Here is a 22,473-nt window from a genome sequence, read left to right on the forward strand (position 1 = left end):
AACCCATGATGCGGACAGTCTCTCTGGTATGCTTTGAACCTCACCCAAGCAGCTTTGTAAGATTCAGCAGATCCTTGTCTAAAGGTGGAGAGCTTAATCCTCAGCTCATCAGACATTGCATCATCATAGAAGTAGTTCAAGAATGCCACCTTGATATCATTCCAGGTCTTCAGAGATCCTGGTTTGAGTTGCCTTAGCCAATGAGAAGCTTCCCCAGCAAGAGAATAGGGGAAGAGCTTGCAGTAGAGATAGTCCTCTGTGACTCCATTCGTCTTGATGCTTGTGACTATATCCTCAAAATGCTCAATGTGGTCTAGAGGCTTCTCATGGGGCAAGTTCTAGAATGGCCTTTGTCCAGCAAGAGCAAAGTAGACAGGCTTCAACTCAAAATCATTCCTGGGGAATGGAGGAGGGACAATTGCGGAGCGGTTCCCATATAATAAGTCTGGTCTGTTGAAGTCCGCAATAGTCTTAACAAGCTCTCCATTTTTGTCCCGTCTAGCCTGATTGTGACCTTCCACGGCTCAGGCATTGTGTCGATCAACGCCAATGTTGCATCATTCGATGCCTTCTTGGTTGTGTCGATCGATGTCGTCATTGCGTCGCTCGACGCAACGTACATTCTCATCGACCACGAAGAGTTCTTCCTGAATAACTCGTCCTTCAGCATCAAGTTTCTGGCCTTGCTCGTTGTACACATGACCCTCTTGATCCCTTAAAACTCCAGTCTCATCAGGTGTCAATATGATTGTTTTGACCATCTTCACTGACTTGGCTGCTTTTGTGCTTTCACGCTCTAGTTGTCCTAACTCTTGGTTTGTAAGCTTAACAACTGGACCAATAGGATTTTTCTTGGTGCTAGGCTTAGGCATGTACTTGAAACACACAAGATAAAAGAAACAAAAGCGTGTGAGTAAAATAAGAAAAGAAAAATTTAGACAAAATCAAAGACTTTAATCTAATGGTGAATCAAAAGAGTCCCCGGCAACGGCGCCAAAATTTGATATGCTCAAATTTACCCTAGAGCTACTCTCTCAAATTAAGAGATCACTATAGTATTTAGGGATCGTATCCACAAGGACTCTAGATCACACAATAGATTTATTAATCTTTTAATTAAGCTAAACAGAAATAAATTGTATTAAAATCAAAAGAGCAGGAAAAGCAATAAAAAGAAGAGTTAATTCAATAAAAGAGAAGATAGGTTCAGGGAAATTCTCAGGAAATTCATAAAAATCAGATAAAATAATTGTTAGGATTTATTAAGAACAATTCTAGAACTCAAATCACAATGATAAAATTAACCAGCTCTCGCTGCGAAAATTATCTAAGTCTAAAAACTAGAATTCCAAATCTCTTTGCAAATCCTAATGATTAAACTAGCATTAAATTCAGGTTTAATAAGTTCACAAAATCCCTAAATCAAATCTCTTTGTAAATAGGTATTTTGCTCATCTAAGATTATTTCAGGAAATTAATAACACTCTCATGTCTATCAATTAACCTAAGATCAGATTCTAGGTTGCTCTCGCTACTCTAGAATATACAATAAACCAATCTAGATGAAGAATTCTATAGATATTAACCTAACAATCTGATAACCTAACAATTCATGAATTCCTTTGAAAACCCTAAACCTAACAAGAGATCTACTCAGACATGATCAATGAAACACAAATCATATTCTGAATAAATTGCATTAAAAGATTAAAAGAAGTAGAAAAGGAGTTCTGAATCTTCTCTGGAAGGAGTCTCGATTCTTCTCTCCAAAGACTCTCTAAATCTCTCAGCGTTTTTTCTCTCAAAAGTTGCAGGAAAATAAAGCTTAGGTCTAAACAATGACCATAAAAATCTTATAAATATTTCTAAAACACGTCCAGGGACTAATGATGCAAATATGGAAAACTTTGGGACGATTCTGTAAATCTTTAAAACTTGTGAGAAAACTTCTGATTCTTCTGTTAGATGATGCATCAATCAACACCATCACTTGCATCGAACGATGCTTATGTCTGAACTTGTCTTCCAACTTCACAGCTTAGCCTCAATGCTTGAATGTGCTCGAAATCCTCTTATTTAGCTTCATTATGCTCATATCCATGCTAAATCCTATAAAGACTCAAAAGACTCTAAAAATACAAAAAAAACTCTATAAATAAGATTTATATCATGGCTAAAAACACCTAAAAACCATGATATATCAAGCACCTCAAAACTTTTGTGTCCCGTCGGTTGCCATTATTGTTAAAGAAAGAGGACTCACCAACCACTTAGAACAGACTTCCGGTTTGGGGAAAGAGCATGCGCAGTCATCGTGCTTATAATTCTTCAAACGTGAATGGTTTCTAAGTTTTTTTGGGCCTTATTGTTCAGCCAAGTGAAAACAATCTAAAAGTATGCGCCTTAATCTTCACCTAATAAATATGTACTTCTCTTGTAGAACTAAAATACAAAATCCAATAATTATTTTAGTTTTTTGGTTTGGGAAACCATATATGAGCTCAATTCATGTATTAAATGAATTTGGGTTGCCCCTTAAATATGTGACATGCATGATGCATTTAACCAAATCAAGAACAACTTCTATGAAATGATTAGACAATTGAACCATTTTAATTGTTGATAAGTTTTAAGATATAAAGAGAATAAGGCATCCATAATATTTATTAAAAAAAGCAATATAATAAGTAAAAATAACCAAAATGAGTAGTAGTATAAACGATTAGTGAAGATGCAAACAGAAAGGAAAAGGACATTGCAAAAGAAGGAATATTTATTTCAAGCCAGAAAAAGAGACTTTTATGCTCTTCTTTTTAGCTTTTTTCAGTGCCAGTGGTTGGATTCTTTTCTTTAATCCGAAAATGAAAGTGAAAGATGCTCTGCTTTCTTTCTTTGGTTTTCATATTCCAATTTTCTCATCACTTATCTTAAATAAGTTTGACCCATTTACACTTAATACCAAAAACGTACAAGCTGAAACATCATGCTCTTCTGACATGCACTTACCACAATTTGGAGTTGAGAGTATTTATCTCTTGGGATCATGGGCAAAAACGTAATTGCGATTTCAGATAGATCACGTAGATATTAATCTAAAAGGTTTATATATGTTGCAACTTCATAACACAATGGAGAGAAATATCTACAAGTCCAAAAATATTTCTCTTTGTGATACAAGTATAAATATACTATATCTACTCTTAGTACGAAACAACAAAATATCTACACAGCGTTCCCTTCTTCCACAAGGTAACAATTAGCTAAACTCAACTCTCTCAGTTCATGAATGTATGACTATAGATTATTGTTGCATGCTCTCCCTGAAGTTCATAACTCTAGACATCGCTGCAGGGTTTGCTTGTAGACTGTAAGAAGTTTGAGGGACGACCAAGCTTCTTCTGTTGCTGTTACCCTTTGTGTCAAATCCATTGAACAAGCTGAACCCTTGCGTTTTTTTCTCCGGTTTTGTTGGTAACTTAGACCACACTGCGCTCTTAGTAGCTTGACCATTAATTCTAAGTGATTCTGAAACCAATCTTGCTCTTGTAGTAGAAGTTGTTGTAGTATTATTGATTCCTCCCTCAGTTTGATGATCCCTTGACCGTTTTCCTAAACATGGTGAAGTCTCTGAGGTAGGACATATGGGAACCGTACAGCCCCAATAGAAAGGGATAGGGTAGAAATTAGCATTAGGACCCGTTGGACTCCATTGGTAAGGCCAAGGAGAAGTATTATTAGGTGACATTACTTGCGGTGGAAGAAACAACCCTTGGTAGTTTTGGTTTTCTTGAGAAACTGAATGATCAGCACTTTTCTTCGCGGTGTCTCCTGACTGATGCTTACCAGTCTCCGTAACCGAAGATTCCGAAGAACCGAAACTAAGGATCGTTCCCGAGTGATTGTTATCACAATCCTCAGAAGTGACTTGCAAGTAATGGTTTGAAGAAGGCCATCCTTTGTTCTTGCGACGACCTGAGCCGACGGGAACGCTCCTCATGGATCCACCAGCTGTCCAATATCTCTGACAGTTCCTGCAGAAGTAACGTGGCTGATTCACGTTGTAGTTGTTGTAGTAACAGAACTTGGTGTTTGCGCTTTCGCATCTCGGACATGGAAGAAGCTTGTCCGGTTTCTTGAGAGCCGTTGATTTCTCTCCTGACGTAGTACTTGTTGTTGTTGTCGTGATCTCGCTCTGTTGATCACAGTTGGTCTTAGAGCTTATTGGTGATGATGAGATCTCAGATACTGCTTTTAACGGTTTGTTTAGATCGGATAGTATGTAAGGATCTTTGAATCTGTTATTCTCTTTCTCATTTTTATCAGCCAGAACCTGAAATTGTTTTGTAGAATTTTGATTAGAAATAGCAAAGAGCCATTTTACGGATATAAATAGTCTAGCCAATAACCAATATTTAGTGTTTTTAGTAATAATAGCTAACAAGGTGAGAAAGATGTTGAATCTGGTATCTAGTGTTCATAATTCAACTAAAAAATCAGAATCTATGCAATAGTTTTTTAAAAAAGTGGGATTATCATAATACTAAATGAAAAAATGGAAACAAAAATTAAACTCATAAGAAAGAGCATAAAACAGAGAGATAAACAAGAAAGTCTCAAAAAAATTACGACAACTCAAATCCCAAAGAACAAAAAAAAAAAAAAAAATTCAGATCGAGATCGACCAAATACTAGATTCCAACAATTCAGAAATGGGTCTCCCTCAGAATCTTAAATAAAATTGACCCACCATAGAATCTATCAAGAAGTTCGATGATAGGTGATTAACCAACACAACATAAGGGAAAGAAGAAAAAAAAAAGGATTCTCATGACATACCTTGTTTGGTCCAATCGTTGGAGAACAAGAAGACGACGAAGAAGAAGAAGAACCCTCCTTGCTTTGATCGGAAGAAACATCGTGAAAAGGGGACACCGACGACGGATCACAATGATTCACAGCCAGGAAAGATGTGATTGTCCTCCCAAACAATTTTATCTCCGTATCTCTAGTTTTAGACATAACTAAATTATGATGGAAACTTCTAGCTAGGTATATGAAGGTTTAAATCGTTTTATTCTTTCTTTAAAGATCGGAGCATGGAGAGAAAACAAGGGGCTTGGGGTTGGGTATTAATGACGATAGATAGTGCATAAAAGAAGAAGAAAGAAGATAGATAGAGAGAAAGAGAAAATTACAAGTCAGCATAGAGAGAAAGAGAGAGAGAGACTTGTGAAAATGTGAGAGCCACATGTTTTATTAAGGAAGTGGGCATTTTGAGATCTTTTTCACGCTCTTTTCGATTCCCTCTTCTAGTGGCGTTCTAAAAGATTTTCTCACCTTTCTCTTTGTTGCCACATCGGATATTAAAAGGAATATTTAGAGAGGAAAAAAAAAACACTTGGTTCGTAGTGTCCTCTGGTTTATTACAAAAAGCGTGTTTATAAGAAAGAAAATATTATTATCTAGTTACTTACTGCTTGTTCAAAATTGTGTTAACGTAACGTACCCAAAACGGATGATAAAAAAAAAGTCAGATGTACGTAACATGAAAGTCATACTAATAAACAAAAACATTTGAGGAAAAGAAGGGTTTTCAAGTTCTGTTCATATTACCAATCGAAACTTCTTGTTACATTACTTTCGTTGACGTATGTATTTAATATCTTCCTTAACTATTAACATAAAATTTTGAAACACTAACTTCATAGTATAATAGTTCAACGGTTGAAAGATTTAACATAGAGTTAAGAAACAAGTGTTCGAATTTCTCTGGTTGCGATTTTTTTAATCATGGTAAAAGTTACTAATCGGGTGTTAGTTAATACAGAATTAGGTATCTATCTATGTCCACTCTCTCTCTCTCTCTCTCTCGCTCGACAGAAATAGGTAACAAAATACATATCTTACAAGTTACAACAAGTAATCCGAGAAGGCATAAACTGTCAATGCCAGGTTGTGTAACCACGTGGCACATGACCCACTTCGTCTCCGAAACATCCTACATAAAAAGCCCACGTCAGCTGTAATAAAAGCACGTGTGGATTGGTCCATCAGGACTCTTAAAAAAGTTCATCTGCCAGGATCTAGCTGTTCGTCACGCATGTGACCAATGCGTATTCGACACGTGGATTAAGGGAACATATTTATATTCTCTTGTAGGGTTATTCATATATAGTAGCGTGAGCGTATCCAAATCCAAACATACCTAGCTAGCATCGTTCGTTGTGTTCTTTAGTTAATGATGGGAAAGAAAGTAATCAAAAAGAATTAGAAAAAAAAGTTTGTGGTGGTAAGAGAGGCTATGTTCTGGTAGTGTCTGACACGTGGCATTTCCAGGTATGAGATAAGGCTGGACCATATCTTTTTCTCTTATCCCATTAAGTCTTTTCCGATCGTGTTTTTTTTTTTCTTTTCTCTTTTTCTTATTATAACATTTGTTTTCGTATTTTGCAATTATAATCCTACTTACTACTTACTGTCCACTATATTCGCATTGTTGCTGTGACTAAGGTTGACATAATGAAAGCCTAAAATCATTTTATGAATGCCAAGGTTCAATGTTCCTATTGTGAAAAAAGAGTATGTACTATACCACTTTATTTTTAAACATTAAATGATATTTTAGAAACTATAAAACCTATGACGTCTGAGTGACGAAAATATTTTGGAAATTATCATATACTACATACTTCATTATCATATAACTATCATAATTATATATATATATATATATATTTTTTTTTTCTCAACATCAATTTTTCATTAACCAAAATGATACAACCAAAGCAAAAGTACATAACATTCACCTTTATATACTTGGACCAAATGCAATGTTTGATCAAGTACAACTCTGAATCACTAGGCGGATCCAACGCTACCTAACCGAGAAACATTGCATTTTTTAATCACAATGAGATAGATAACACACCACGACTCAGAGTGAAATCATCTCTTAAACCACCTAAAATGACCTAATGACACGAAAATAAATACTAACACAGAGAAAACCAAATCCAATACTAGAGGACAAAGCAAATCCAAGCTATGAGAACCTCATGATCATCGTGTAGAACTTGTCCCAATAGCATCAACACCCAGAGGCGCATCATCAAAAAAGCTTGGAATCTCCGGCTTTCAATGTTCCGGTCCTAAACCTAAAATGGATAATACATCCGACTGACCCGACCAAGAGACACGAAACACCACCAGCAAGAGCTAAAGCTTTTCCAAACTAATCACACAAAACCAGAATGCCAATCATCTCAAGATAAGGGATTGAAGCACAAATTAGCATATCATTACCTCACGGTGCATAATTGGAATGGCCACATCGCAGATGCCTTATTGTCTCGCTTCTTAGCCGGAATGACACCAGAAATTGAGGAAGCTCTCAAGAAAGCGTCAGCTTTGAGGATGTCCGCAAATCTCGGCCACCGGCACACCTGAAGCCTCCCCAATAACCGGTAGACTCTAAACAACCCGACTCAACCATACACCACTGATCTACTAGCATCTCCGGCAGAAGGGTAGAGGAGACCGGAGGTCGCGATCCAAAACTCAAATCCGACTCCCCTAAGCTGCAAGGAAGGTTGCCCGGAGCAGCTTCGAACCACCACCAGTCTTCGGAGAGGAAGGCGAGCCAAGATCTTGTCGTCCGCCACACCGTCACGACGCAACGGTTGGGCTGCTTCTTAGTACGCCGGGGAGGAGGAGAGCGGGTCACCTACTACTACGACTGGAACGATAAGCAAAAGAAGGAGCAGAGCCCTCTCACACCGCCGGCGAAAGCCTTGGGCGGCGGAGAGGCAAACTAAAACAAGCGGCGACGGCTAGGGTTTAGGGAAACTCGGGAAAGAAAATTTGCTGCGTCGCAAAATCGACTTTGCCTACTATCATAATTATATTTTGGAAGTGTAATCGAGTGCATGTAGGTAAATGTTTTGGAAGTGTAATCGATTGCATGTAGTAAATAATAATTATCATATAAATCTTAAAATCTCTATTAATTGTTTGCTAAAACCGTGTTCCTTTACAATTTTACAAACGAGGAATTGTGGACTCTAAAACCTTTGTTAACTAATGGGATAAAACTTGGGCATCATCATCTATAACGATCTAGTTCATAGGCCCGTCAAACTAATGCCTAATGGGATAAATAAACCTTTTTAAAGTTTTTTGTTATTGATCATATAGGCCCATTAAAGGATGTACAGCTAAAACGACACCGTCTAGAAAGGAATCCTCTTTTTAATTATTTGATTGCCTCAAGTAATCCTACTACGATATCACTACGGAGGTCAATCAGTTCTAAAATTTTGAAAAGTATTTGAGCGAGTTAATCCTCCTAAGTCCTAAAACGCAAGTCCTAATCAACATATTTTTTTTCGGTTGGATGATATAAAACTCTGCCATAAAGTATATAATATATATATTTTTAAAGCTCTAAAATGAATTTTGTTGTAAATGGAAAATTTATTATGACCTACACATAACATGTCAATTAATCTCAAAGCAATACATTATTGTTTCCAAAATATTATTGACCTAAACTTTTATTGAATTACTACTGTCTTCAAGTGACACATGAATGATGTCACGTTTGTTCAACAATGGATTTACGAATTTTACAAATGTTTTAGTTTTAATTATAAGATGTTCTTTTTGCGCATATGGATCTGTGCAATACAAGCACATTCGATTGAATTGGGTCCCTTAAAGCTAAAAAGGAGAATAATAATCGATGAAGCATCTCTCTTTCAGACTGCTTTCGATCCATTTTCAACATTATTCAAGAATCTCCTTTTGTTTTCTTCTTCTTTTTTTTTTTTTTTTTTTTTTTATAATTTTCATCTAACTATGGTTTATTCATTTTATCTCATGACTTCATTACAATGGATGCAAAAGATACGTTAGATTAATCTAAAGGGTTATTTATTTATAATAAAGCACTTTTTTTTGGGTATAAATCCTGGTAAAGAAGAAGACAGTGAAGTCTACTATAGAAGTTAACATAAGGAGAACATAACATAGGATGATTACTTATTCTGTATATAGTATAGTTTCAGTGGTAGATATATTTTAATCATATTCATCCAAAACCATCTCAGCAAACTCTTATTATAGAATCATAGACAATGGAAATGATATTTCTGTGTGTGTCATTCAATGGTACTTTACATAGTTTTTATAGAATACGATGGGATCTTATAATATCTAATTACAATTAATGTAATATCACAATCATATCTCAATCACAATAGTATCAATTAACCTTGACCAGATCTTTATTAACTTGTTGCATAAGTTGCAGAGTTGAATCCGTAATACCCTCCCTCAAGTTGGAGCATGCTGTTTGCAAATGTCCAACTTGAACTTGATCATGTCCTCATCTTCATATCCCCGTTTCGGTATTCATCAAGGTGTTATACTCCACCGTTGAGTCTCTCGGTTTTTCTTGTCGTAATCTGTTTCGTCGATGTCACAACACAAGAGTTGTGTGTGACACAAGGATTCCTTCAAATCCTTCAGGTCGTGTTCTGGTTTGTCAGGTTTGTCGGGTTTGTCAGGTTCGTCGGGTTCGTTGGGTTCGTCGGGTTCGTCGGGTTCGTCGGTTTCTAACAGAACGTAAGATGGCAAAAACTTCTTCATGTTCATCTTCTAGCTTTGCACTGTCACATATATCTTTTCATCATCGGATCTAGGCACCGTCTTCATCGTTGTCATCTTTATCACCGTCGTCTTTGACGATCGTCATAATCGATCCACAAGGATCGACCTGCTCTGATACCATACAGAATCGTAGACAATGGAAATGATATTTCTGTGTGTGTCATTCAATGGTACTTTACATAGCTTTTATAGAATACGATGGGATCTTATAATATCTAATTACAATTAATGTAATATCACAATCATATCTCAATCACAATAGTATCAATTAACCTTGACCAGATCTTTATTAACTTGTTGCATAAGTTGGAGAGTTGAATCCGTAATACTTATCGTACAAGATAATTGCATCTGAGTACTACTATATGTTTCGGTAATTCTCGGCTATAATTCTTTAAACATATGAAATTAGGATTAGCATGAGGCTCTATATTTTCTATCCAAAAACTAAATTTCGATGGTATGATGGATATTGTCACTATCATTCTTAAACGGCCATGTAGCTCTTGATTCTTATGTATAGATCACGTAACGCTTCATCATGTGGTATGATGTATGAAAAGCTTGATTCGAATTGCATCATTTCTAAAGTCTAAAGATAATGGTTTTCAACAAGTTATTAGAGAATATGTTGTCGCTTTTTTTTTTTCATTTGGAAGAAAGTATATTAAATATGTGATTAAAGAGAAAATTCTATGATCATTATCCTCTCTTGGCTTTGGTGATTTTCTTTGCTTGTTTTTCAAACATTCGGGCCACACATATGATCGAACATATATGTTTATATATCTCTCTCTCTCATTCATATGCATATTTATGCATGCATGTGTGTGTGTGTGTGTGTGAAGTTGGATTGAATGATTAAAATATTCCTTTCTTTAAGAAATGAACAAATGAAAGGTGTCCACTAAACAGAAACTCGTAGTAGGAGAAGATGCTTCTCCACGACATCAAGCTACCACATTGGGTCCCCCTATTTCTCTCTTAGTTTTTCTCCTTCTTTATATCTAAAAAGAAATCAGAATCTTACGATTTTTATGCCCTCCTCATAGGCCATATATATCATAACAAATCTTATTTTCATTGTTGCGAATGAATATATATTCCCTTACATAGGAGTAGTATGTTAATCTAACTATGTGATATTTTTCAAAAATATATTATCAAGTTCAAACTAGTATATTCTTTTAGTAAAAAAAAATGAAGACATGATCAAAAAAGTTATTGCGTAAATAGATTATACATTGTTGTACACACTGATAAGCAATTAAACAATGTATGCATGATTCAGAAAGAAAAGAAGGATTAAGAGAATAATCATTGGATTTCGATTCTAAAGACCAAAGCCCAAAAATTTAAAGCTCTCGATCAGATTCTTCAGCTTTTACCGACGGCTCTCTATAAGCCATCACAATTAAAATACAAATCCTACCCCTTTTTTTCCCCTCATTTTCCGTTATTCCTTAAAGAATTATATTTTGCAACATTTTAGGTTTTCTATTTAGGTGAATTCTTTTCTCTTTAAAGCTAGTGAATATTTTTTTTTGGAATATATTATTTATTGCTTCTACAACAAGGCTTGCGTTGGAGAAAAGACTTATGTGGAAGAGAAAGAAAATTTATTCTAAATATTTTCTCTAAGAAATTATTCTTATAATTATGATGTCAATAAAAAGAGTTCCTAAAATTAAATTTTCTAAAAAAAAAAAAAAGAAAAAAAAGAACAATTTAACAAACAAAAACACGTTACGAGACTCTTGAGAGTTGGAAGTTTTATGGATGCAATCGTCCGCTTTCAGTACATGTAGTTTGTTTGGCTAAAACTATACTATTTATTAGTCTCGTAAAGCGGCCCCCCATACACACATAACACCAAAACATGTATATGTAAAAACAAAAACAAAACTTGAATTTTGTTCATAAGGATTGTATCTTTCAGAAGACTTAAGATCTTTTTTATGATTCAATGGTTGAATTTGATTTATCGTATAGTTTGATGGTAAAATTAATATAAAAAACACACTTTCAGTACTTAGTGCATTTTTAAATTATAAGTTTACATACTTACAAAAACAACTCTGCTAGATTTCAAGCTTTTAATGAATAGATTTACGGCATGAAACGACAAAGTATATATATCTTCGAACAATAATCATATGTGGCTATATTGACCAATAAAAGTCTGATCAGCATCATATAAAGGTCAATATTTTCATCTGGAGAATTATTACACATCAAGCATACACTAAGTTTAAACACTGTTTTTCCTTTCAAAATTTTGTTGTTTAAATATACTATTGTGTATGTTTAAGTCACCAATATATATATTTCACATAAATACTTGAATAAATATGTTGATATATATATATATATATATATTAAAAAAATTACAAGAGAATGCAGATCCAAGAACACCTGAGAGATTCCTCTTGAAGTGGATCATGGAACTTCATCTTTTAGGCTCATTATATCTTGTTGTGGACATTTATGGACCATATTTTTGTTTTCGCAATAGTCAAGAGTTGTTCAAACATTTCACTTATTTTTAGTTACCGTTCTTGACTTACAATTATATTAATCTATTAATTATACAAAATCTGGCTGGATTCACTTTCTTTGTGTGGGTGGTTATAAAGAAAAATAAGGCAGAGAGAGGAATGGATTGTTCTTTTTAAAGTTATTATATTGAGGTTAGATTCCCTCACCTCTACATACAACCAAGAGAATCTGCCAATCACTCCCATCTTTTGTTTCCTTCAAAAAGATATATACACATATACTCTATAGCTAGCTTTACAAGAACATACTATAAAATTAACGTCTATATACATAATACACATCTACTGAAACAAACACAATATTTTCATTTAGGGCTCACCATAGATATTCAATATTCATTTTGATTCGTCATCCCGTCGTCCTCGGGTCTATAGCGGATCCGAGACATTAATTATGTTTCACAACTCAACAAAAATAAAGAAAAGTCTCTACCCAAAAAAGTCAATATTTAGAAACACTAAAGAAGTTGCTATCACATAGTTAGAAGTAGCTAGCTCGCTCAGCAGGATCATCATGAACACAAACCATACATGGCATATGTGTAAGCATATATATGACATGCGTACATATAAGTTTGGTTCTACATAGGTGAGTCTATCAATTTTTTTCTTCTGTCGACATCGATAAGTCTATATATAAGTAGATTCTTCGTTGAAAAATGTTATATGAAGGGACATATATACAAGTATGGTGGGGGCAACATTACCGAAGAGCAAGCCAAGAGAGACACAACACAACAAACCTTACACTTTTTCTTTACCGTTCTTTTTAGGAGCAATTCTTGTATTTATTCACCCTTTCTTAATTATTATACATAACTTTCTATCCTGGTATATTTAATTATCTAAGAAATGTCCGTGTGGTGGATTATATTGCGTGTTACTAAATCGAATTTAATTAAGACAATTTTTAAAAAGATTCGAATTATCAAGGGCGATAACTATATAAAAAATGTTCTTAATTGATCATTTCCAGACAAACCCACCCATGAAACGCTTTTTTTGAAATGTTATCTGTTGCAAGACTGCAACTCATACGAATCGTGCAAAATCCTAAAGACCACATGTTGCAATAATATATAACCAATAAAAATAAACCATTTCTACAGAAGAAGAAAATAAAAATCAAGAGAGGAAAGTAAACTAGAGGACCATTTTAGAAAATAGAATATGAAACGGTGATAATAATTGCAAACAAAGAATTTTGCACATACGATATGTGTCCATTAGGATTGTCTATACGACCAAAAACGAAGTGTACAGACCTTTTCTTATCTGATCTTATTGCCTCATATATGGAAGAAAAAGTAACACGAAATTTACAAAAAGGCAACAAATTAATATGAAAAAAAAAAAGAGGTGTGAAATCGGGAAATGGTCGAAGAAAAGAGGAAAAAAAACATATATTAACCAAAAATATATATATATATATATATATATATATAAAGAAAGAAAGAGGAAAGGGTCAAGAGAGCATATATTCTCTTCTCCAACAGAACCCCACTCATGTTTCCAGATATGGAGTGAGAGAAGAATTAAAGAAAAGAAAAAAAAAACATCAACCACTCCAAAGATTTATATATATGTCTAAATAATCTCCATATCTTTGCCAACAAACCCAACAATCTTTTGAAAACAAATCACCCTTTCGTTTATTTAAATTTCTTGGGTCGTTTCTTGATTTGTCTATTCGAAGAGAGATTTTGTATGTGTTTATCAATGGAGATCAACAATAATGCTAACGATAATAGCAATAGTATTAATCACAAGGCAAAGATGAGCCTTGTGTTGTCAACGGATGCTAAGCCAAGATTGAAATGGACTTGTGATCTTCATCACAGATTCATTGAAGCTGTTAATCAACTCGGAGGACCTAACAGTACGTACATCTTTTTGTGTGTTTCATCTTCATTTTCATGTTTCTTGATTTTTTTGCTCTGTTTGTGTTTTGTAGAAGCAACACCTAAAGGTTTGATGAAGGTTATGGAGATTCCTGGACTTACCTTATACCATCTCAAGAGTCATTTACAGGTAAATAATGTTCACAAGAATCTTTGATTGGATCAGTGTGTTTTATCTTCTTTCGATTAATTTGTTTCTTGAAAATAAACTTTGGATTATCGTATTTGATCTTTCTCCAGAAATATCGGCTAGGGAAGAGCATGAAGTTCGATGATAACAAGCTAGAAGGTTTGAGATTCTTTGATTCATTATTTTTAACATTGATAATGTTTTTAAGGCAAAGGATATAATCCTTAGTTTCAACTCTGATCTGACCAAATGGACTGAAGAAATCTTTTTAAATAGTTTTATACTTATGTATGTTTTTGTTTCTTGATGTAGCAGTTTCCTCTGCTTCAGAAAATCAAGAAGCTGAGAGTAACAACGATTCTAGAGATCTCCGAGGCTGTAGTGTCTCCGAAGGAAACAGCAATCCAACTAAAGAGTAATGATCTGAGAATCAAAATCATAATATCGTTTATGGATCGATTTCAATAAGTTAAAAACTAATAACTGTTTTGTTCCATTGTAGCAGAGGGTTGCAAATCACAGAGGCTTTAAAAATGCAGATGGAAGTTCAAAAGAAACTTCATGAACAAATCGAAGTAAGCACATTAATCATATCCCATAACTGAATCTAATTAAGCACAACCATCTCTCTTTGGGGTTCTTCTAATGTTTTGGTTTCAGGTTCAGAGGCATTTGCAGGTGAAGATTGAGGCACAAGGCAAGTATTTACAGTCAGTTTTAGTGAAAGCTCAACAAACTCTCGCTGGCTACACATCTTCAACTCTAGGCATGGAATTTGCGAGAACCGAACTCTCTAGATTAGCTTCAATGGTGAACAGAGGCTGTCCAAGTTCTTCGTTCTCAGAGTTAACGCAAGCAGAAGAAGAGGAAGAAACAGAAGAAGGTTTCTTGTGGCGCAAGAAACCAAATAACAGAGGAATTAGTCAGCTGAGATGTTCAGTAGAGAGCTCGTTGACATCTTCAGAGACCTCGGAAACAAAGCTGGATGAGAACAATAACATCAATAAAACGATTGAGCTTCCGTTGATGGAGATCAAATCGGAAGTGATGAAAGGGAACAAGAGAAGCTTCAACGACGTCGTATGCGTGGAACAGCAGCCTCTAATGAAGAGGGTTTTTGGAGTTGATGATGATGAGCACTTGAAGTTGAGTTTGAATAGTTACAAGAAAGACATGGAGACGTGTCCGAACATAGGACTAGGGTTTAATTAAAGAAGAAAAAAAAACTTTCACTATAAAGTTATATAAAAATGTTTTAAAAGAATCCAATATATATGCATAGATTTCCATAGATTATTATAGAGATTTTTGTGAGTAAGTCCAGGGTGAAGAACGCATGGGAATATTCTATATGAGTCAACATGATGATATATATAAAAACTATTATATATAGAAAATGTGTGATTTGTGTTTATAGATTAGGTGGGGAGGGGAGGCTTGTGGATGCGGTAAAGGCGGATTTGGGGGAAACTTTTTATGATCAATGAAAGAAGCAAAATGATTAAATAAGAGTGAGCTTTTTATCATGATGTTCCGACCATGATAAGCATGTTGGCCTCTCAGTGGTTGTTTTATGACAAGACAAACCATACTTGAGTCATGCGATACAAATTCGAATGTTAGTATATCTTTGCTTAATTATTTTACTAATCAGCCGAATTCGAATATTTTCTTGGAACCCTATGAGAAGGTAATGCTTGTTATACGAATATTCGCTTGTAACATGGAAGAAAGTGAGTCACGTGTTCATGAAAACGAGGCTTATCTGTGTTTTTTTCCCCAAATGAAGAAGTAAAGAAAGATTTATCATCTTTATTGTTTGTAGTGGGGATTGCACAACACTAAATAAATATCGATTTTAGGGGGAAAGAGTGAAGTTTGTTCTTTATTAACGATAGGAATGTGAGGTCGTCACTAAAACGAGTCAAGATCGTGCTCGTCAGTTCACAGGAGAACTGACAAGTGAGTCACGACGAGCTCGGAAGCTAACAGAAAATTATACAGAGAATAACAAGAGTTTTTAGACGCAAAGTATTGCTATCTTACAAGACAAAGGATGAGTTGTTTATCAACAACGCTACTGCTTGTGGTGAGCTTGCTAGCAAGGTTCGCGGCTCCTTCGACCCGCTCTCCTCTGTGGGTTCTCTCTATGATTCCGAGCTGTATCGGTCGTGGGCTCGGATACACTTCCAGGTTAGTATTTCTCTTTATGTTCTTGATTGCGAACGCGGGACTGTGCAGGATAGTCCTCAACGGCTGGTTAGTTAATACTTCAACAGTGTGAGATTGGAAGTATGGACGTAGCTTCCTAGCCGAGATAACTACGGCGTAGGCGAGCTTCTCCAAGGTTGGATATCGGAGCTCAGCTCCATCGAGACTTTTACTCACATAGAAAATGGGATGCTGATCTCCCCTGTCCTCTTTAATGAGTACACCACTGACCGCCGAGCTGGAGACAGCGATGTACAGGTAAAGCGTTTCCCCCTGATCAGGTTTAGCTAGGACTGGAGGAGTAGCGAGATAGTTTTTGAGCTCCTGGAAGGCAGACTCACACTTATCATCCCACTCAAACTTTTTGTTGCTACGAAGCAGCTGGTAAAACGGTAGACACTTGTCGGTAGATCGTGAGATAAATCGATTGAGGGCGGCAATTCGCCCAGTAAGTTGTTGAACTTCTCGAGTATTTCTTGGAGATGGTAGGTTAGTAAGCGCCGAAATCTGTTTCGGGTTAGCTTCGATACCCCTCTTGGTGACGAGGTATCCTAGGAACTCTCCAGAAGTTACGCCGAACGAGCACTTAGCTAGATTCAGCTTCATGTTATATCGGTTGAGAACTTCAAAGCACTTAGCGAGATGTGAAACGTGGTCGGCAGCGTGAGTTGATTTCACCAGCATATCATCGATGTACACTTCCATTGTTCGGCCGAGCTGCTCGGCAAACATCCGGTTGACAAGGCGTTGGTAGGTCGCACCAGCATTCTTCAGGCCAAACGGCATAACTTTGTAGCAGTAAGTGCCTTGATCGGTGATAAAAGCCGTCTTTTCTTGATCGTTTTTATGCATCATTATCTGGTTGTACCCGGAGTATGCGTCCATGAACGATAGAAGCTCGTTCCCCGCGGTCGCTTCGACCAGTTGGTCGATTCTTGGTAGAGGAAAGCTGTCCTTTGGGCATGACTTGTTAAGATCGGTAAAATCGACGCACACCCGCTACTTGCCGTTCTTTTTCTTCACAACTACTGGGTTACTTAACCAGTCGGGGTACTTGACTTCTCTGATGGACCCAGCCGTGAGTAGTTTTTTGATCTCTTCGTTAACGGCGGCCGTACGCTCTAGTTCGAGTTTTCTTCGCTTTTGCTTGACCGGTTTAAACGTTGGATCCACATTGAGTTCGTGACATGTTATGCTGGGATCGATTCCGGTCATACTGCTCATGCTCCATGCAAAGGTTTCGACGTTTTGGGACAGAAACTTTACGAGCTCGTCCTTGATAGTCTGCGGCAGGTCGGCACCGATCCCCATGCAACGAGTCGCGTCGGAAGGGTCGATGTTTACCTGGATGATTAGCTCGGTGTTGGGACGGACACGACCATCTGGCTGCTCGGCGGGGTCTGAGATTGCGAAGGTGCGGGCACTACGCTGTTGTCGTTCGATGATGAAGCAAGTTCTGGCGATCAACGGGTCTCCTCGTAGCGTGAATATTCCTCTTGAGGTTGGAAAATTTACGCACTGATGGTACGTCGACGCCACAGCTTTCATCTTATGCAACCATGGAGTCCCCAGGATGACGTTGTAGACGATTGGTTTATCGATGATGGCAAAATTGATGCAGTGCATCGTTCCGCCTACGTAGACTGGTAGCATGATCGTACCAACTGTCATAACCGTGTCGCCGTCAAAGCCTGTGAGGGGATGGACGTCATGATCGGCCGTTCGCAGGTCTACCTCCATCTGAATTAGTACGTCTTTCAAAATGACGTTTACCGAGCTGCCAGTATCAATCAAGATTTTGGTGACTATGCTTTCACCAATTGTCATCTCGACTACGAGGGGGTCGTTGTGCGGCCCGGCTAGGCCTGACGCATCGTCTTCCGTGAATGTGATCGGCTCATAGGTTGTGGTCGACGGTGTACTTTGAGCCATCCAGTCCCGCTTCACTTCTAGTCCCCGCCGATAAGCTTTGATGGAACGCACCGAGTCTCGGCAAGTCGTTAGGCCGTCCATAATCATATTAATTCTTCGGCGCGGAGCTGGAGCATTTGGGTCGTCGGCCGGCTCGGGGTTCCTTTTAAGGGTTGGTGCTGGGGGCGAGGGCAGGGCCCTTGTGTTGTGCTGTGGCGCGGGAGCTGTGCTGTACTGCCTACTGGGGTTCTCGTTCTCAGGGTTAAAAAATTGATTATCCATGTGGGCCGTTGTTAGTCGTCGCTCGTGTTCGACGTCAATGTGGCCTCCCTTGAATTTATCCAGCAGTATTTGCTGGAGGGTGCGGCATTCTTCAGTGGTATGCCCTGCTCGTTTATGGTAGTTGCAGTACTTCTTTCCACCCTTACTCGATGGGTCCCGGACCCATTTGTTATTCCAGGGTTTCGATGATGACGCTTGGGGGTCCTGATCGCTAACAGCGAATGCTTGAGCTTTCTTTGCTTTTTCCAGCTTATCAGCGTATTTCTTGTCGAAGTGCTGACGAGGCTCATGATGCTCGTCCTGTGCCTTTTCCTTTCCTTTGGCCGACTTTGAGGTTGGCGGTTCTGGCAATGGTCGGTTCGCTCTCGATGCGCTTTCTTCGTCCAGCTCGATGTACCTGTTGGCGCGGTGTAACGCGTCGTCCAGAGATAGGGGCTCGTGGATGATGATGTCTTCCTGAAATCGGGAACCGTGAGTAAGAGCATTACGGAGAGCTGAGATTGCTGTGTCGTCGGCGATCGAGAGTTTCGAGACTATTCTTTTGAATCTCTCCATGAATTCCCGGAGTGACTCATTGTTTTGTTGAAACATGTTCCAGAGGTCGGCATTCGAGGCACCTCGAATCATGAACGTGGAATGGTGTTGTAGGAAAGCGGTTGTTAGCTCGTGATAGCTTCCGATCGAGTTCGGCGGGAGTCGGGAGAACCATCCTAAGGCCTCGTGGGCCAAGTTTTCAACAAATAGCTCGCAGCAGCCAGCTTCGTACTCCTCCTCGCTGAAATGAGCTCGGCCAATCGCAACACTCATTGAAGTTAAGAACGGTTTTGGATCATCCAATCCATTATACGGGGCGAACTTGAATTTGTTCACGTAATGAATGCGAACGCGGGAGATCCGTGCTGTAAATGGCGAGCGCTGGACTTCCTCCAGTACTCGATCAAGATTGGTAGCGGAGCTCGTCGCTCGGTGTACTCTCGAGGAGAGCTCGTGGAGCATCGTCTCGAGGCGCCGTATTGTTTCATCCTTGAGGTCTCCTTCAGACTGTCGGGCCGATAATGTCGGAGTCCGTGGGCTTCGGCTCCGCTGGCCTTGACGGTCCTGGTGTTCGTCAGCTGGTTCCCGCCTGCTATGTCGATCGATGGATCCTACGACTATAGGCGCTGGGCGGCGTCTGTGGCCTTCGTAGCGTTCTTCGACGGACAGCAGCACAAGGGGCGGTGGATTCGCAAGCTGCTCGCCATGGTCGTTCTCGCTCCGACGCTCACTCCGTCGTTGCTGGAGCCTGCTTATTTGATTTTGCGATGCTTCTTGTGCCGCCACGATTGCTTCAAGCCGTTCGTTTGTTCGCGCTTCCTGACCGTCGAGTCGATCGAGTATGACTTGCATCAGGTCGTCGAGCCCGCTCCTCTGGACGGGCAAAGCATTGGGGAGGGCGGCGGCGTTGGTGAGAGTGGCGCTGGGGAGAGCGGCAGCGCATGTGAGGGCGGTGCTGAGGAGAGCGGTGGCGTCAGTTACCAGCTGGTCGGTGACAGGTCCGGGTCCGGCTGCAGCAGTTGTAAGAGGCTCGAAGGGCGCGTCGGGCGCTAGCGGAGGTGTCGTGCTCGACAAGGGGCCTTCGGCTGAGACGGTTGAAGAGGGTAGAGGCGGTACGGTTCGTGCTCTCGTTCGCCCCCATCGCTGCTCCGTTAGTTGCTCCGTCGGTTGCTCCGTTGCTTCGTTGAGATCGTCGCTAGGGTTCGTCATGAATCTTGAAATTTCGAGGAAGTGAGGACCGTCGGTATTGATTCGTCAAAAAGAAGTGTTCTACTCTCGCCCCACGGTGGGCGCCATTTGTTTGTACTGGGGATTGCACAACACTAAATGAATATCGATTTTAGGGGGAAAGAGTGAAGTTTGTTCTTTATTAACGATAGGAATGTGAGGTCGTCACTAAAACGAGTCAAGATCGTGCTCGTCAGTTCACAGGAGAACTGACAAGTGAGTCACGACGAGCTCGGAAGCTAACAGAAAATTATACAGAGAATAACAAGAGTTTTTAGACGCAAAGTATTGCTCTCGGGGTATTGTACGCGAGTCTCCCCCTTTCTCCAGTGAGTACTATTTCTTTATATAGTGGACTGTAGACCGAGGGTTTTCTAGGGTTCCCATCGTGAATTCCCGAGATTGCCCTTTACGGATTATTAATTACTTGCATCCAATTTTGTCGGGCCGAAATCACAGAATTCGTCTAGTTGGGCCGAGTGGCATATTGGGGCGCAGCCCATCTCCAACACTTATGTATATATTAGTGTGTTGGTGTGGTTAGGATTTGCTCTTTTGATAATTTGCTAGATGGAAAATATTTACGTTATTATTTGTTGGGATATATATATATATATATATATATATATTTGACAGTTTTACTCCTAAAAACAAACACAACTTTTACTTCTTAGTCTTTTTTTATACAAGAATTTTACTTATAAGTTCATAAAAACTTCTCAGTGTTAATTTATTTAAGCGATTTTCAACTTGTTTATTCATAGATTTTAAATGGAGAATTTCAAAAAAAAATAACCCTTTTAAAATACTCATTTTCAAAAATGCCTATATATGTTCTTCATTTTCAGTTATACCCTTTTATAAGGTTTGATTATAGATTTTAAAAAATTTTATAAAGATTTTACAAGGTCTTCCAACTCTAAAAAGTTACAGTTTATGATTTTATTTTGTCACGAGCGGTGTCATTTGACCTTTCAACAAAATGGGGAAGAAACATGGAAGACATGAAATGAGAAAAAGATTTCTAAAAAAACAAACTTGTGTGTAAGTTTATTAATTGTTAAAATGTTAAAAGCTATGTCAGTTATAAAAAAAAAAAAAAAACTACACGTCGTAAACTTCCTCTTCTTTAGAAACAAACGACAATAATCGAGTGGACAAACCTAAGGAGGATTAGTTTGACGTTTTTCCAAAGTCTCCGTCCAAGCATATACATGGTTGTAGAACCCGTGATATGATATCACTGATATCCATCATCTATCTATGTGATCCAAAATAATATTTCGTCTGAATTCAATTATATAGTTTGCTTTCACATTGTTTGAAACAAAATGGGAAGAACGTTATCGGTATCGTCCAAATCATGTAAATTATGGCTCTGATATATTGCAGTCGGTCAGTGTGTGTGGTAGAAACCATCTAACAAAGTTGATGCGTAAGTATGGTATAATTGGTTTAGCTGATTTCAGTTAATGATTAGTGATTAGAACATAGAAGGATTCAGTCAAAATGTTGTTCTGATTCAAGACAAGTACCGATCCAAATTTTTAAGAAAGTGATAGACGTTGGTTTCTTTATATCATAAAATGATTCTTACTGCGACAAGTTACGCAAACTTATAGCATTAAGATTTACCTATCGTCCACCAAACATAGATTGGGTGTATGCTTAATGTCATATACATCACTTGTACTTGACTGATGTGTAACGAGACTGTCTGATATGCACATGATACTGTTTCCACATGTTCGCATCCTATGTAGAGTTTGTGAGTTAACCGAATATACCCAAAAAGATATGTTAAAAGAGTCCAATATAAGCCAGATAACTTTCACTATTTTCCTTTATTTATGTCCTTCGCAAATTAAAAACTCAGATAAAAAATGTTACATGCTCATTTTACTCAGAAGTCATAACTACCCAATATTGGTCGAGGAGAAAAGTTTCATATTCAGGCCCATCCCATATATAAGCCCATTTCATATATAAACCCTACTTTAAATCCACACACCCTAATCAAGAATGCACAATTGCAAATCATAAAAACATT

The 22,473-nt window shown here is 38.0% G+C and overlaps 3 protein-coding genes and 1 non-coding gene across 7 annotated transcripts; 2 read left to right on the top strand and 2 right to left on the bottom strand.

Annotated features, from left to right (window-relative positions):
- On the top strand, positions 1–107 carry LOC147941559 (small nucleolar RNA R71). The gene has a single exon (XR_015563002.1). It is a non-coding gene; the product is annotated as a small nucleolar RNA R71 (small nucleolar RNA).
- Positions 108–3,083: 2,976 nt separating this feature from the next.
- Positions 3,084–5,350, bottom strand: LOC104701592 (cyclic dof factor 5). The gene is made up of 2 exons (XM_087459123.1): positions 4,837–5,350; positions 3,084–4,330 (listed from the first exon to the last, which is right to left on the bottom strand). Exons 1-2 carry the CDS (start codon positions 5,017–5,019, stop codon positions 3,302–3,304), a joined length of 1,212 nt encoding a protein of 403 aa, XP_087315249.1. The 5' UTR covers positions 5,020–5,350; the 3' UTR covers positions 3,084–3,301.
- Positions 5,351–13,674: 8,324 nt separating this feature from the next.
- On the top strand, positions 13,675–15,576 carry LOC104701594 (myb family transcription factor PHL8). Of its 4 annotated transcripts, none has more exons than XM_010417308.3 (6): positions 13,675–14,106; positions 14,182–14,258; positions 14,369–14,417; positions 14,574–14,673; positions 14,764–14,833; positions 14,919–15,576. In XM_010417308.3, the coding sequence occupies exons 1-6, from the start codon at positions 13,935–13,937 to the stop codon at positions 15,468–15,470; spliced, it is 1,020 nt and encodes a 339-aa protein (XP_010415610.1). In that variant the 5' UTR covers positions 13,675–13,934; the 3' UTR covers positions 15,471–15,576. The 4 variants fall into 4 exon arrangements, with proteins under 4 accessions (XP_010415610.1, XP_087312510.1, XP_087312511.1 ...); XM_087456384.1 differs by having other exon boundaries at positions 13,690–14,106; positions 14,571–14,673; positions 14,761–14,833; XM_087456385.1 differs by having other exon boundaries at positions 13,690–14,106; positions 14,571–14,673.
- A 1,892-nt stretch (positions 15,577–17,468) lies between these two features.
- On the bottom strand, positions 17,469–19,661 carry LOC104704769 (uncharacterized). Its single transcript, XM_087458565.1, has one exon. The coding sequence runs from the start codon at positions 19,656–19,658 to the stop codon at positions 17,469–17,471; it is 2,190 nt and encodes a 729-aa protein (XP_087314691.1). The 5' UTR covers positions 19,659–19,661.
- Positions 19,662–22,473: the final 2,812 nt, after the last annotated feature.

Source organism: Camelina sativa, chromosome 7, assembly GCF_030686135.1.
Source record: "Camelina sativa cultivar CO46 ecotype springtype chromosome 7, ASM3068613v1".
NCBI lineage: Eukaryota > Viridiplantae > Streptophyta > Magnoliopsida > Brassicales > Brassicaceae > Camelina > Camelina sativa.